The following is a 17,475-nucleotide window of genomic DNA, read 5'->3' on the forward strand; positions in this document are numbered from 1 at the left end:
ATATCACAGCAAAAACCTAAAAAGCAATGCCAACAGGATCAGAACTATGGTAAATAAATCAGATAAATATAAAATACAAAAGGCATTAATTCTTAGTTGCATTTATGTTCTACATTTGCTCAAAATCTAACAGGATTAGAAATACAGTTGACCCTGGAATAACACAGACTTGAACTGCGTGGGTCCACTTACATGCGGTTCTTTGATATAGCAGAGTATTGTAAATGTATTTTCTCTTACACTATGATTTTCTTAATAACATTCTATTTTTTCCAGCTTACTGGAGATAATACAGTACATATTGTATAAAATATATAAAATATGTGTTTATAGACTTTATGTTATTGGTGAGGTTTCCAGTTAACCATAGGCTATTCACAGTTAAATTTGCAGGCAGTAAAAAATTAAATGTGGAGGGGTACCGGGGTGGCTCAGTCAGTTAAGCATTCAACTCTGGCTCAGGTCATGATCTCATGATTTGTGGGTTCGAGCCCCATATCAGGCTCTGAGCTGTTGGCACAGAACCCGGAACCTGCTTCAGATTCTGTGTTTCCCTCTCTCTCTGACCCTCCCCTGCTCACGTTCTCTCGTTCTCTCGTTCTCTCTCTCTCTCTCTCTCTCTCTCTCTTTCAAAAACAATAAATAAAACATTAAAAAATATATCTGTTAAAAGACCTTTCATAGCTCAGTTGGAGAAGAAAATTCTTTACTGGCATGAGAAATTTCTAAGTGTAAATTAATACATAGACCTTTTGGATTGGACTGTCATGAGTGGGTTTCCAAAGAACTCTTATTCCTTAAATACATTGATCCACAGAGCAAATAGATAAAATCCTTGTTACCATCTTAAAGTTTTTAAAACAATGCCAACTTATTAATACAGTAGATAGAAAGAAAATATGCTAAGCAATAGTACTTAAGTGACACAATCCAGGTAAAAATTTTTCTAGTAGGAATACTACATATTGGTTCAGTTTTAAAAGTGCTTAATTAACAGGAAATAGAGAATAATGCCCCAACATTTGTAAAATACTTGAAACTTTTCAAAAACTTTCACGAAATTCACTCAGTCACCATGTATCAAATGACAATCCACTACATAAAATACCTTCATTAAGTGTAATAAATAATTCTGACCTTGTTCTGTAGGAAATGGTTCTCCAAGTCCACCTTCTCAAATTGATCAGGTATCTGTTGACTGGTACCATTGAAATTAACTGGGAATCCCTCACAAACTTCCCAACTAAGAAAAGTAAAATATTTATTTTTGTTAAAATAATATGTACTTAATTACAATACTCTTTAATCTACTAGTATAATAACTTATATGTCTTATACTCTACAGGGGAGAGAAAAACAAATGTTTAGTCCATAATCTTTGTAAACAGAAATTTGTAATGTGTTTTGTTATCCATACAAAAGGGAGACTTAAAGGGAGACTTAAAGTTTGTATCTTGCAATTATTTATGATACTGAGGGATCCCATGCCTAATTAATGATTAATAGAACAGAGAAATAAAAAAAATGATTTTTAATCTTACAGAATCGCTCACAGTGGGCACCATCTTCACTGTTAAATTTGATTCTAAATACAATGGACTATGAATAATAACAGATTTTTTTATACTTAGCGTGGATGTGTAAAGCATATTATTTTGGTAATTTTTAGACAGTCTTAAGAGGCAACACAGTCTAATGAGCACATGGACAAGCCACAAACTGGAGTAACTGGGTTTCATTCTTACTTCAGCCATTCTTATTTTAAAAGTAAACCAAACCTAATTCTAAAGAAAATTATCAGGCTCAACACTGATATTTTAAGATACATCACATAGCATGTTATTCAACAGAAACCAGTTCTGGGGCTGTTAATAGTATTCTTTCCAATACCCTGAGAACTATAAATTAGAGTATGATTATTAAGATTTCAAATAATGCACATTAGAGTATAGAAAGAAAATTCAAATGGAATCCAAAAATTATGTAAATTGTCTTCAAATAAGCTTGCTTTCAGAAAGGGCAGTTTCATATTGTTATGCTTAGTGACCTAGATCTAACTTAAAAACCACTCAATAAAACAGTACTCATTGCACCCAGGGAAGGGAAATTAAGAAGGAATACATGAATTAAAAATTAAACTCCTTGCTAAAACTTGAAGGGAAAGGGTCTGGGCAAATTTAGTAGCTTGGGGAAAGATTGTGGCACAAGAAATAAATCTTCTTATAAATGGAAATGCCTATAAAAAGAAATGCTGATATGTTATTTTCTATCTATAAAGAAAAAGAAGACAAAACAGATTCTAATCTTGCCTGGAAAATGCAGGCAGTCACTGGGGGATAGAATTGTTTAAACAACCAAAGAAGACCAAAGAATTCATCTTTGTAGACATGTTTGGCAGTAGGTTGACACTAGCTGGATCGAGTGACCTCATCAGACTGCTTCTGGTTCTCTGGATTTTCCCTCTATAACCTTTTCACCTGTATATTAAGGACACTATAATTTGTTAAATTACAAAATATAAAATATAGATGGGACCTTACAGAGAGATCACCTAATCTAACACACTATCAGTGTCAAATACAATAGCCACTCATCATATATACCTATTTAAATTAGAATTAGTATAATTTAGGGGCACCTGGGTGGCTCAGTCAGTTAAGCATAGGACTCTTGGTTTCAGCTCAGGTCATGATTTCACGGTTTGTGGGATCAAGCTCTGCATCAGGCTCTGTGCTGATAGCATGGAGCCCACTTGGTATTCTCTCTCTCCTCTCTCCCCTCTTTCTCTGCCCCTCCCTTCTCAAAACAAATAAATAAATATTAAACATTTTTAATCAGTATAATTTAAACAAAATTAAAAATTCAGTCACATTAGTGACATTTTAAGTGCTCAATAATTACAACATATGCTTCTATCATCATAGCAAGTTCTATTGACAGTGCTAGACAGTGGGTAAGCCCTCAGTTCTTTTTTTTTTTTTTTTTAATGTTTATTTATTTATTTAGAGAGACAGCATGAACAGAGAAAGGGCGGGGTGGGGGGGAGAGAGAGAATACCAGCACGACCAGCACAGAGCCCAGTGTGGGGCTCAATCACATGAAACATGAGATCATGACTTGAGCCAAAATCAAGAATCTGTCACCAAACCGAGCCACCCCAAGCCCACAGTTCTTAAAAAAGACAATCTGTTTTAGAATCCTGGCTCTACCATGTACCAATGTGTGAATGGACAAATTACTCTGCCTCTCTGTGCCTCAGTTTCTGTCTCTATAAAATGGAGTAATAGTGAGATAAGGTAATGATGGTATTAAAATAATTGTTTTGAGGATTAAATAAATCCTTACCCAATTCATTTAGAACTGTGGTCAACACTTAGTAAATACTGGGTTTTATTATTTATAGATAAGAAGCTGACACCCACCTGCCCATGTACAATCATGAACAGAGATGGGGCTAGAAGCTCAAATCTTCTACCTTCTGTGTTGCCACCACCCCACCATTTCTCTAGCATATTGCTTCTGTTCTCAATTGCTTCTGTTCTCATCATCATCAAATGAGATGCTTAAATATGAACACTCCCACAAGAAAACATATTATTTAATATTTTAATGATTCCATTCAAAACTCTTAATTTAGAAACCACTAAAAACAGTTTTTACATTTCAAATAAAATTGTTACCTCTGCAAAGCAGAAACTATAGTCTGCTCATTGCTTCATATGGTTTTTTAAAACTTAATAAAAGTTAGAGATAAGTCTTTTTAGACGTGAGCTCATTACATCATGAAATAAGTCAAAAAAATACACAATTGCTTATTAAGACAATTAGAGAACGTCTTTCAAGTGTTTCAATCTCTCACTCTGGGAAATCTGAATTAGGTAATACAGATTACTTTAACCAGCACATGTTAATTTACTTGTCACATCCAGGTAGCAGAACAGCATTAGGATCCAAGAAGGTTTTATATGCAACTGTAATGCCATCTCTGTCAAATGCAGTCACCTGGTCAAAGGTCAGACTCAAAACAGGGTTTAGTGGAGATCTGAAAAATGGAAAAAAAAAAAAACATCAAAGTGATCTGCAAAAGTATACAAACACTGAAATTTGAGCACAAGTAAACAATAAAACCTATAATATCAGTGAGTAATAAAGTCCAGAAAAGTGAATTTCCTATTATAAAGCACTACAGTTGATATCTTATGCTGATACTTGAAATGCACATTTTAGTTTATTTGGCTGATTGATAATATGTCAAGGACAGTTGCAACACATGTAATTTTTAAAAATAATTTCAATAATAAAAGCAAAGTATTTAGTTGAGAAAAACAAGCAATTATCGTTCACACAATGCAACACACCATTAATATTCTCTGGAGAAGATAATTAAATGAATTCTTAATATTTGGCTATGAACTACTATTTTTTATAAGCACACTAAATGCTAGGCTGATTTCATTTTTCATATTACATACTGTTAGTTATTTTGTTTTAGAGTAATTTAATTATAAGAGAATTAAAATCAAATGAGAAACATCTCAAATAAAAACAATGGCAACTGGCATTATGTCATCCATGAGCCATTTTTGTCTCAATTGGTGACAAAGACTTGATATTTAACTTCATAATTATAGGACTCAACCACATCACCTGTGTAGGGTTGTCAAAAATGTTTAAATTGAATCTAATCGTGAGAAAACATGCAGATAAATCCAGAATGTGGGACATCCTACAAGAATAGTGCCTGAACTCTTAAAAAAAAAAAAAAAAATTTAATGTCATGAAAAGCAAAACAAAGGTGAGAGAATATTCTAGATTAAAGAGAACTAGAGAAAATAACTAGATGCTATGCATGAATCTTATTGGGATCCTGGACCACAAAAAACTCTAAAGCACATTTTGGCTAGATTAAACATAGATTGCATATTAGATGAATTACATAATTGCTGACTGTTCTAGTTATTACTATGTGGTGACATAAAAGAACATTGTATTATTCTTCAGTTACATGAGTGGGAGCATTTATGAGTGAAACTTTAATGGTTGTCTGGAAATAATCTCAAACCTCTCAAAAGAGAGAGAAGGGAGATATAAAAGGTTAAAACTAATGTGGCAACTTTTTAAACTCGTGAACCCAGGTGAAGGATATATATGTATTCATTGTACTATTTTTCAAGTTTTCTGTAGACTGCATCTTGTCCAAAATAAAAATTGGGAGAAAAAAATAATTACAAGACTCAAAATAAAAGCAGATACTGGCAAAATCATCTTTTTATAAATCAGCAAACTAACTCCACATATCAACATACATTAGACACATTAGAATTACTGTCTAAAAATGAATTTCATTTACTTAGTACATATTGCACATTGTCTTAATATATTTCAAACTAGATCTAGGAAATAACTTTTAGACATAAATTTTAGAAATTCCAATAGTAGCACAATGCTACAATTGTTCCCTAGTGCTTTATATTGGGATCAAAACCAGAAAAAAATATTATCCTATTAAAATAACAATGACATATAAACAAATATACACTTATGAGTTCTTCCAGCTACCATCCTCAGGTGATTTTAGGGTATTCTAGATACTTAGAATTTTACTAGTTATTCTAAGAATATGATTCAATTAACCAAGGACAAGTGTGCTGGTTGATCTTATCAAGATAACAAACATCATTAAAAACACCACAATTAGTCATTGTTTTCAGTTTAATAATACTACTTAAGAAGAAATTATTAGACATACATTTTAGTAAAGCCTTTCCTTGTCATTGGAAGAGCTTGCTAAATTATTCAAGAATCCTGGACACTATAAAATTCATCGCTGTTCTATCATTGTAAAAAACAATTCTAATGTGTAATTAAATTATATTTTGAAATCTGTCTGTGGAAGAAAACATCATTCCTTACATATATTTTTAATTCTATACACTACACAGCATAAGAAGTTATTAAGCATTTTAATTTTACTCTACTAGGAGAGAAGAAATAGAATTTTATAATATGCTACCCACAACTAATGCAACCAACTTCTTCCAAAACCTTCATGAATTTCTGGGTAGATTTACTTCAGTATTTGCAATTTTGACTATTAGAATATATAGCAAACCCAATCAGCTCCTAGTCTGTCTACGCTATTGTTATTATAATTAATATATGATCAATTACACCTGATAGGAAAAATTATTTTCCTCTATTTCCCTTATTCAAATAAGTAAAGGCTTAAAATTTTTTTTAAATAGGCAGAAAAGTGTGTTTAAGTTTCCTGACAAGCAGTTTCAGAGTTCATCTGGATGTGTCCTGTCAAAATATGCATAAATTTCTAAGATATTCCACACAACAGCCCAGCTCATCAGTGCCTGTAGACTGCAGCCTTTTTCTTTTTCCAGAAACACAGATAATTTTATGCAGGAATTTACCAATCTACAAAAATTTACACAATGCTCAGCAATAACCAGTAATTATTGTGGGATAATGTAAGGCGCTTTTGAGGAATATAACTTTGATAGGATAGGGCTTACAAGCTTTACCAATTTATCTTTAGCTGTCCTGTCATTGGTGCTTAAAAGGTTAAGACTTTATTTGTGAAAACATAGAGAGATAGTGGGGAATCATGTTGTCCACAGCTTCATAAATCTTGCTTAAGATCCTTTTCAATTACCATCCATTTCTCCTTTAAAAAGGGACAAAAAAATAGAGGAGTGGAAGCAGGTCAGGGCAGTGTGCGACAATGACAGTGTGATGGGCTTGGGCCCCCCGTGGCGTTTCCATCTGCTATCATTAAGGTGACTACTCAGACATGAACAAATCCCGCTTGCTGTGCTGACAGGCAGACTTCAAGAACTATGACAAGGCATTAAGACAGAAAGTCAGAGAGAGAGAGAGAGAGAGAGGGAGAGAGAGAGAAGGAGAGAGAGAGAGAGAGATGTCATATCTCACAAACAATACTGTCTCACAAAAAACACCCCGGAAATTTTATTGGAATGCAGAATTTCAAAAAAAAAAAATTCACAAAGGGTAGTACTTGGCTTCTCAACTCCCCTTTTAAATTAGCTTGCCCCTGGAAAGATTGAGGACAGACAGAAAATAAACACCTTGTTCCTACCTGTATGCTTTACCGTAAGAGACCCAAATTTTTTGTTCATTCTTCAGCAAAAGTGGATTCTTAATTTCTTGACCATGCTCATCAAAAAGCCGGATTGAAGAAAAATTGAGGCCTAGTGGGTTGGTGGGAGATCCTTGAAGCCTCTGATGGATCTTGAGAAGTAACTGGTGGGGGGGGGAAATAATGAAGAAGAAGGAGAAGGAGAAGGAGAAGGAGAAGAAGAAGAAGAAGAAGAAGAAGAAGAAGAAGAGGAAATAATGTAAAATGTGAACATATATAATAAACTGTCTGTACTCTGTAACAAATGAATCCAAACAAATGATAATTAAATTCATATAGAATGTTAAAAGAGGTGTGAAATGATGGCAATATTTAGCTCAGTGTAAAGTAACAAAATGAGCAGGGGCTTTTAACCAGCAGGGGGTGCCACAGGCTTGTGATTGAGCTCTGACCCTTTGGCACAGGGAATGAAAGCAGATGTGACAGTCTTACAGAAAGAGCAGTTAGCTTCTACACATGGTAACAGTCCTCTTTGATAAGGGTTATGCTTTTCTTGTGTGAGCTGCACATTTTGTTAGGCTCCTTCCAGAGCATGTTCAGGTTTACAACCAACAACCTGCCCCTTCCCAACTAACCTCGGGTAACCAATGGTAGAACAAGTCACCACTTACAGCATTGCAGAAATAAACATGGTTTTCAGGCTATGTTGATTCACTTAGACGAACCCTTCTTGAATGTAGTTTAATTAAGAGCCTTGCAAAAGCTTGTGAGCTGCTTCAATTATGAAAATGTTTTCAAGTTGTGAGTAAGCCATAATTGAAATGTGAAGTATGAAATGCTGCCATTTTACATTTTAAATAATAGCATTGTCAATGTTTGCTTCTGTCGTACGCTCCGGGTTGCTAAATTATCAAGATATTTCTAATTTAAGGCACACTTTAAATGAAAGTAATTCTAACTAACTGTGTTGCACATGGAATTTTAAAGGACATTTTTCCTTACCCATCAACTTTGTTTGAATGTTTAAGCTCTTTCCTGCTCTGCACCCCACACTATCCATCATTCTATTCTCCCTGGAGCCTTCTGTCACAGGCTTCCTTTTCTTCTCTCCCTTGTCAGTTCTTATGTCTCTCAGTTTCTTGTTACTCTGTAATCTCGGCAGGGAGGCAGATATATTTGTGGCCTTTTCTTGCCTAGCTGCTGTTCAGGGTGGTTTTTGGTCTTTCTATTAATTCGCATTGAAGGTGTATTGAGAAGCTAAATGCCGAAGCTTAGACGAAAGAAGGCAAAGTTGCGATCCTGCCTTATACCCCAGGTTTCCTCACCTATTGGCTATAAAGTCTTGTCCGGGTAAAATATTTTCTTTGATCAGCAACCATATTTATAGAACACCTAAGACTTAGGCTTTGTTGTAATTAGAGATAAATAACCGCATCTCTAACTTCATCAGCTCTCCATTGTTTTCATCGCCTCTATGTTGACCAGATTTTTACCCTTAAGCATCAGAAAGGCTGAAAACAATGACACATTTTTCATTTCATTGAAGTTAATGTTTCTCATCCAGCCTAATCAAGTCCTTTGAATTAAAAATAATGATTAGGGAAGGTGATAGAACAATAAAACTCTGTATTGTTTTTGGCTTTGTTCGTTGAAACCACAAACATATTTTGAATTCTATAGATTGTTTTTACAAAGCCCTACATTTATTTCTGTGTGATCTCAGCCCTTGAGCTTATTTTTGGTCGAGTTGCTATTATTTCAGGAAACATGTAATGCTGATCATCTTTTAAATCACAGTGATTTTGCTTTGAAAGTGTCATCCTTTTTTTGTAAAGGGGAAAGATATAAAAGATTTAAGGCCTGATCCAAGAAAGAAATATGTACACAGAGAATAGGAGTATGTGGCAGGAGCATATGAACACCTGACCACTTAACCAAATTCATTTTCACAGGAAAAGCATTGCAATTTCTATTTTCTCAACTTGGTGACAGACTGAATTTTAGGTGTTCAAAGATGAGCATTCAACAGCCTACAGGAGGTCAGGGCCTCAGTGCCTTTCATCTCTAGGTCATTGGCTAGGGCAGGGTCATGGCAACCAAAAGTTGCGATAATCTTCACCCATTTATCTTTAAAGCTATCATCACCAAGTCTTTATAAGATAAGAATTTGTTCAAGGACCTGAGAAGAGTGTGAAACATCTTAGGCTAATGATTGAGACAAGTGCGTGCCAAGGGAATAGTCATCCTTGGGTACCACAAGGGAATCTCCCTAACAAAGAGCTTTATAGTGCCCCTAATTCAAGTTTTTCCCCTAGAATTACTTGCATATAAAGCAAAGCATAGGTCAGTTTCAATGTGCAATAAGCCAACACAAAAACTTTCTATAAAATAATATCTTCCTATATAAGATAACATAAATACTGACTTCAATTTTAATGTAAACCAAAAAGTAAAATTTTCTAATACAAATAAGAGGGAAAATAGGTAGAGGATTCTAGGAAGTCTTTTATACAATGTTGATTTATATAGTCAGAGATGTGAAGGTAAAAAGAAACCAACCAAGGCTCTTGATCCTTCTCTCTCTAATCAATCCAGGTAGAGTTTCCTATCTCTTCTGGGTCCAGCCAATGATCAGATGAGATGAAAATCTATACAACTCCTGTGATTGACTGTAAAGGCCAGGTAATGGATACCACCATGGAGAGATTAAGTCAGAGGGTGCTGAACTGAAGGGAAAGGAGCAAGTTTATAAACAAAGGCCAAGGAACAGAGCCCAAAACACTGGTGTATGCTTGGGTGCATAACCCTAATTTGTAAACAACAGGGTATTCAGTGTCCTTTTATGCAAGACAAAGACCCAAAATAAAGACCCTGAACATATTGGTTCTGCCCGAGAAACATCCCAATTGTCTGGAAAATAAGCAAAGGTAAGAGTGCCTAAGATAAACCATCTGGACATACCTGCAATGAGCACAGGAGAAGACTAACTATATGCTAGTTGCTTACGGTTTAGGGCTTAGAAATACCCTCAACCCAGAACATACCCTCCACTGAATATCATGTCACTTCCTTTCAAAGTGTAAACAAGAGGGCAATCCCAGAGTACAGTGTAGACAGATTTCCAACTACAGGCAGAATGAAGGTTAAGATACTGTTAAGTATGAGACCAAGAGTTAATGCTGTTTTAAAGCTGAGAGCCTAAGAAATTCAAAAGTCAAGCTTGAGACTATCTATTTTTACAGAGCAGCAAATGATTAATCTCCCCAAAACAATTTTAAAGATGTAATTGTCTAAATTAACTGCAAGTAACTTGAGAGACACATATAGCCACAAACAGCCAGTCAGTAAACTCACTTTTTCCAACATATCACCAGTTTGTGTTGGGCTATTGGACTCCAGGTCTTTTTTGCTGATACAAACAGAGATCTCTCCAGTGTCTTTACCATTTTCAAATATCTGAGAAATAAGCACATTCAAAATTAAAAATAAATACATGCACATACACATTCGTGCATATGTTCATACATACATATATAAAGGTAAGCTTTCCCGGCTTTGCACGATATGGTGTCGGCTGACAGTCCTGCATATGGGAACTGTGCAAGGCAAGGACTGTTTCTATGAACATGTGCAAGTAACTGGCAATGAAAATCAACAGGACTAGAAGAGTATAAGAACGTCCCTTGTTCCTCCTTTCAGTTTCAGTATCTTTAACCTGACTGGCATTCCCTACCATTTTAAAATAGAAGGAAACGTGGGGACATTAAAGGAGAAATCACTCACTGCACTGGATGCTTAAATGGGACAAGCACCAAAGAAAGGTCAGTTAGCAACAAATTAACCACTTTATTTAATTCTTTTGAAAAACATAAAGCCACAATTACGTGAGGGATCTTTGATTTATATTTACAATATATCAGTGCTCATGGGGTGCCTGGCTGACTCACTCAGTAGAGCACGTGACTCATGATCTTGGGGTTGGGAGTTGAAGCCCCATCTTGGGTGTAGAGATTACTTAAAAATAAAAATCTTAAAAAAATTAAAATAATAAAATATATAAGTGTTCAGTTCATCTTCTGACTTACTAAAAGGAAATTCAACCTGACAGATTTATTGCATGACAGTACAATGAAAGCCATCCATTTTAAGTGCACATGCACAACAAGTTGTTGAGAACAGAGATAAAATTCTTCACATTGCATTATGCAACACTTACTGGGAAAAAAATGCTAGCAAATATTCTGGTCAAAAGTAGCCAAACAAACCAGTTCACACGGGGGGGATCCACTAGAATAAACACCATCCTCTGACCATGTTGAGGACCCACATGGGGTATGCCAATCCATTCACCAGGCTCTTAAGAACAGAAGCAGGCCAAGGAGGCCTGAATAATTTAAATCCTTTCTTATTTCATTTTTTCTCTAAATTTCTCTTCTTCCCTTTCTGATACACCTATCACATCAGAGTAGTCATTTTATTTATCTCTAGTGCTATTTCCAGAGAAGATAATTTAGGAAAATACCTTATTTAAAAGGAAAGAAAACCATCGATTTTGCTTTCGAGACAGTTTGAGAGTTATTTAATTAGTCCAAGCCTAGTTTGGGAAATAATGTGAATCAATAGCACTTCCTTAGGCTTTAGCAAAAAAAAAAAAAAAATATATATATATATATATATATATACATATATATATACTTTTTTATATATAAAATTTATTTTATATATAAATATATATTTATAAATAAATATGTATATATTTATTATATATATTTATATAATTATTTATTTATTTATATATAAATATATATTTATATAATTATTTCTATTATTTATATATTTATATATATAAATATATATATATTTTATATATTTATTTATATACTCATAATATTATATGAGTAATAATGTTCAAGTGGGTTTTTTTCTACTCAGTGCTTTTCACTGTGCTGATAGTCCAGTGGAGATAATGCAGCTGTCAGCCTTGGTACATTGATATCCCACACCCTATAGCATCATTCTGCAAGGTTAGTGTTGACAAAAGTTCAGTTTGGGGGACTTATTGACATTCCTTTGTCAAGACTTGCTAGACGTGAAATCAGAGTACAGAAAATTAATGCTCTAGAATAGCGAACTGCCAAACTGCGAGAGCAAATAGGAATTGGCCAACATCTAAGACCTTCAGTAGCTCACTGCTTTCTTTACTACCAGTAAGAAGTCTGCCCTTCTAGGTCTAGAAGTGTAAAAAAAAAAAAAAAAAATAGGGCACCTGGGTAGCTCAGTAGGTTGAGCGTCCGACTTCAGCTCAGGTCATGAACTCATGGTTTATGAGTTCGAGCCCCAGGTCGGACTCTGTGCTGACAGCTTGGAGCCTGGAGCCTGGAGCCTGTTTCGGATTCTGTGTCTCCTTCTCTCTCTGCCCATCCCCCACTTGTGCTCTGACTCTCTCTGTCTCTCAAAAATAAATAAATAAATGTAAAAATAGAAGTGTAAAAAAAATAAAGGCTCTAGTCTCCAAAATCTCTATAAAGGCATTAAAAAAAAAATTTTAGCGTTTAAATAAAATTTTAGGTGTTTAAGTGAAAGAAGCCTTTCACAACAATTTACACACACTAAAAAAGCTAACTGCCAGTGTGACAATTAGTCACTTGTGTAATGTACTGTTTTCTGCATTTTTATAAAAACTAAAATTCCCTAAGCTGAAATTTTATGAGATTCTGCTTTTCCTAAGGCCTACCTCTCATTTTTAAGATCTTTATTACTATGCCCATTTTTCTAAAATCTAATTATTATATTTTTTTCTCTTCCTTTGTATGAGAAGTATTTTTACTTCTATTGTTCAATGTCTAAACAAAGATAGCTTTCTAAGCAGAGTTTCTGTGATTGACTAGCTATAGAAAAATAAAAAAAAATAGTCTACTTTTATTTTACTGCTGCCTGATCATTGGCTTAAGAAATACCGACCGCTGTATTGGCTTCCCAGTGGCTCTCTGCATGGCCTCACCTCTTGACAGCTCTAAAATTAAATTCCTACCATTGGAGTGGGATGATGGAAAAAGCTAGCTGAGGCGAGTCTTGGGTCCTAAGGAGAAAAATAATAGAACCTTTAAAAAAAAAAAAAAGTGATCCAGATCCTCTCAAAAGGCATGGTAGCTAATGACTACTGAAGAAAATACCTATGAATAAGAATTTACTTCTGTGACTAGTTACAACAAATAAAAAGTTTTAAGGAGTGTTTTCCATGAACGACAGTCTTTGTACTTTCTGTCATGTCAATATTAACTTTTGTTAAGAAGGATTAAATTAGATTAACACCAATGTTTCCTTTTTTAAGTTTATTTATTTATTTTGAGAGAGTGTGTGTGCATGCATGCGTGTGGGTTGGGTAGGAGCAGAGGGAGGGAAAGAGAAAATCTTAAGCAGGCCCCATGCTCAGAGCAGAGCCCACTGTGGGGCTCGATCCCATGACCCTCGGATCATTACCTGAGCTAAAATTAAGAGTTGGTGTCTCAACCAACTGAGCCACCCAAGTGTCCCACACCAATGTCTTATTGTAATATTGTTGATCAATTTATTCACTCAACGAATATTTACTGAGTACCTACCATGTGCCGAGCACTGCTCAGGTGCTTAAGATACACCAGTGAACTAAGATTCCTGCTTTTGAGGAACAAAATAAGTAAGGAAATCACATAGCATGGTCAGGGTACATTCAGGTCCTGTAAAAGCTGTTTGTTCATTCTTTCTGTTAAAGAAGGCCCACCAAACCGTATAAGCTTGGTGGACCTTCAATACAACTGGTGGGCCTTCTTTAACAAAAAGAATGCAAAATTACAAACGTAAAACTAGATAAAAGATATTCACTTAAAATGAGAGAAAAAAAATCACAACAATTTACACACACTAAAAAGCTCACATATAGCAAAAACCATTACAAAATATTTCCATTAATTAACTACCCAACACACATATTTTGGCTGAATTGTCTTTGATCATCTCTTCATATGGTCATTTGGTAACATTTTCTATAAGGAGAATAGGAAGATGATTCTTCCCTCTAGCATGGTTAATCAAAAAAAATACTATTTGTTTGGAAAAATCTCTCAGCTTCACAACTTTGTTGGACATTTCATAAAAATGTTTAGGATTGATGTCACATTTGGGAAAACCTTGATCATAGTTCTTTAAAATATAAGCTATAAAATGTGGAAGAATTTCCTACAAATAGTTGGCTTTATTATTTTCCCACCATGTTTCTCCTCCACCACCCATACACTTTTGATGCCAAGCACTCTAGTCCATAGTCAGAAAGCAATACACTCAATGGCCAGCAGGTAGTGGCCATCTTCCTGGGAACTCTTTCCATATCAGAATGGTTAGTGCTAACTTAACCATACAGGGAAGTGATTGTAAAACACTAATTACATCCCACTACATTCAAACTAAATGTATCTCCACTCAATTTTCTCCAGCCAGACCTCAAAAATGCCTGCTGCCACCTCAACACTACTTGATACAAGAGAACTCTTGATCGAGAGGAAGTTGGACTAGGAATGGGCAATGGTCTCAACCAGTTACAGTTAAAATATATTTGCAAATTTTACAGAAACATGTGGCCATGTGTACTCATTGCTAATGTTTCTTCTAGGGTTTTGAAAGGGGCCTACACAAAGCAGGGACCCTGAAGCTTAATTTTCATTAGCTGTGTGGTAAATGCACCTCTGAGAGTGTTAGAAGGTGCTAAGTGGCATCTAATAAAGGGAAGGGGATATAGGGCCTGGGATAAGGGAGGGCAAAGGGTGTGGTGAACACCATATGAAGCAGGTGACCAGAACAGGCCTTCAAGAGAGGAAAGATCTGAGTCAAGAGTTGGTGGGGAGAGAGTTAATCAAGCAGATAGGCTGGGAGAAGAGGATTGCAGGCAGGCGGAACTGCTTGAGCAAAGAAACTAAGGCAGGAATGTGTCCAGTGTGTTCTGGGAACTGCAAGAAGACTGGTGTTATTGGAGCAGAGTGGTAAGAGAGGGAGAGTAAGTAACATGAAGTCAGAGGGTTAAGGGATTGGAAGAGAAATGGGGACTCTTTGGAAGGTTTGGAACAGAACAAGAACAAGATCTAACTTAAAAGGATCATTGTGGCTCCTGGGCAGAGAGTAGACTATAGAGAGCAACAGTAATCTGAAGGGTGGATGGATGATGGTGGTTCAAACCAGAGTAGCAACAATGGACATGGTAAGAAATGGTCCATTTCTCTTGTTCATTCCTGAGTAATTTTACTTGCTTACTTGTATATTAGCAGGGTTGGGAAATAAAATTTGTTGTTAAGCTAATATTTCTGAATATGATGTCTGTGTCTATGGATAGAAACCAAACTAAATATAACTGTTCATATGTAGTATTTGTGAAGGCATAAAAATACCAATGAAGTAGTAAAAGACTTTTTATTTACTGTGAAGATTTTATAGAGACAGTGACTAAAAAAACCTTCCACTTTTATGGGGAAAGATGACCTGAATGAATTTTGACCTAATGTGGTTCTTTGACAGGTTTGCCCAGCATCATTTATCATACCTATTTAAGGACTTGTATAAGGCCTACTTCAGTGCCATTATCCACCCTTTAATACTATAAGTCTGGTTAAGAGCTAGCTGTGGGGGAACAGCAGGTTCCCAAACTGTCCATAACTGCTGGGCAGACCACCCAGGAAGCTCTTCTGTGCGTGAGTGGAAGGCCAAACACCTAGGCTTCAAAATACCTCAGGATACAATGCTGTCAAGAGGCAATAATAAGAAAATGACACTGCAGTGTGTTGCTAAAAGTTGGGAGGCTGTACAGTAACAGGATTTACTGCTAGAGGTCCAGTGAAGAAAAGGAATATAAAATAGCCACACAAAAGTACTTGGCATATTTCAGTGGATATAATTAAATATGTTGAAACAAGGTTAACTTACACATTGGCTTAAATTGTGATCCACAGGATGCAGACTCTGAGACCAAGATTTACTCACAGGAATTTTACTGGGGAGCCTTCTGGGAAGCAGCACAGCTGAGGGAGTGAGGAAAGCAGGAAGGGGCAGGTGAAGGTGAGTGTGATGCAGTTGCAACAGAGGCCTCTGGTGGGAGCCCTAGAGCTAGAATGGCCGGCCCTTCAGCATAGGCCAGAATTGAGGCAAGGGAGCAATCAGCCTTTGCTCTGTGCGCGAACCAGATGTTGGCTGCATCCTGCCCCCAGGATGAAGGCCTAGTCTTGGGAGATGGCAGCTCCTTTACACAGAGGGCAACCGCCCAATAAGGATATAGTTGTGGCAGCTGAGGGGTGGATATCTCAGTCCCGAAGAGGGGACTCTGGTGGTGTGGCACCGCACCCATTACACACATGCACGGCAATCCGGAGTGCATGGCGCACAGTGACACACAGAAATTACTCAATACTCAAAGCAACCACACATTTTACAGGGAAGTCTCACAAAGGTTAGATGACTCACGTGGGGCAATTCGACTCATAAGGGGTAAGGAGATCTTTAGAAATCAAGTCCTATAGTGTTTTTAATTACAAATATCAAAGTTCACCCTTTTATCTAGTATTAGGAAGTATACTAATATGAAACTTAGTATGAAAAAGTTTAAGGGCACAGAAATGTATTTTACAGTAAAAGGTTTTTTTTAACCTAAGTCAAAGAAAAGGAAAATTAAAATGAAATACTTGTCTTATGTAAGAAGCTAATTAGCCGTGAAAAAAAAATCTTTATCCAATCAGAATTCAAAGTCACCTTTGGAGCTAGAAAATCAACTCTAACTGAATTAGCATTACATGTACATTAAATCAAATAAATGTACTGTTATGTCTTCCATTTTTATAGACTTACTAATTTTTAGAACATTCGCATTTTCTGTATTTTCTCAAATGTATATTATAAACCAAACAGTAAACATGTCTAACTTAAATATTCAGATAAAGTGATAATCACAAAGCAAATATTAAAATTATGGCATTCAGGCAATGAAAACTTAATAATGAATTAGTACATTTATATTGCATATAAGAAAAAGTGTTTTAATGCCTAATAGATGTCTTTAAATGGTATTTCACAGGTAAGGAGCCAATATGTTTAGTCCCAGGAAATGAAAACGCACTTAAGTGAAAATAAATTATGGAATTGCTAAACTTTATCAGTCTAAATGGCATCTGGACCAAAAATCAAATAATATTATATTTAAGCCCAGAAAAGGGATACCTAACAAGATAATTTATTTTAAAAGAGACATTTTAGGGGCACCTGGGTGGCTCAGTCGGTTAAGCCTCCGACTTTGGCTCAGGTCATAATATTGTGGTTCATGAGTTCCAGTCCCGCATCGGGCTCTGTGCTGACAG

The 17,475-nt window shown here is 35.7% G+C and overlaps 1 protein-coding gene across 2 annotated transcripts in view; it reads right to left on the minus strand.

The window, feature by feature from the left end:
* DCDC1 (doublecortin domain containing 1) overlaps window positions 1–17,475 on the minus strand; it is a 484,783-nt gene that overhangs the window by 225,878 nt on the left and 241,430 nt on the right. For both annotated transcript variants that reach the window (XM_058688531.1, XM_058688532.1), the window contains 4 exons: window positions 10,463–10,564; window positions 7,109–7,272; window positions 3,917–4,042; window positions 1,138–1,243 (listed from right to left, as the gene is read on the minus strand). In XM_058688531.1, coding sequence (XP_058544514.1) covers window positions 1,138–1,243; window positions 3,917–4,042; window positions 7,109–7,272; window positions 10,463–10,564 — 498 coding nt within the window. The remainder of the gene's footprint in view (window positions 1–1,137; window positions 1,244–3,916; window positions 4,043–7,108; window positions 7,273–10,462; window positions 10,565–17,475) is intronic.

The sequence above is a fragment of the Neofelis nebulosa genome, chromosome 10 (genome assembly GCF_028018385.1).
Source record: "Neofelis nebulosa isolate mNeoNeb1 chromosome 10, mNeoNeb1.pri, whole genome shotgun sequence".
Taxonomy (NCBI): Eukaryota; Metazoa; Chordata; class Mammalia; order Carnivora; family Felidae; genus Neofelis; species Neofelis nebulosa.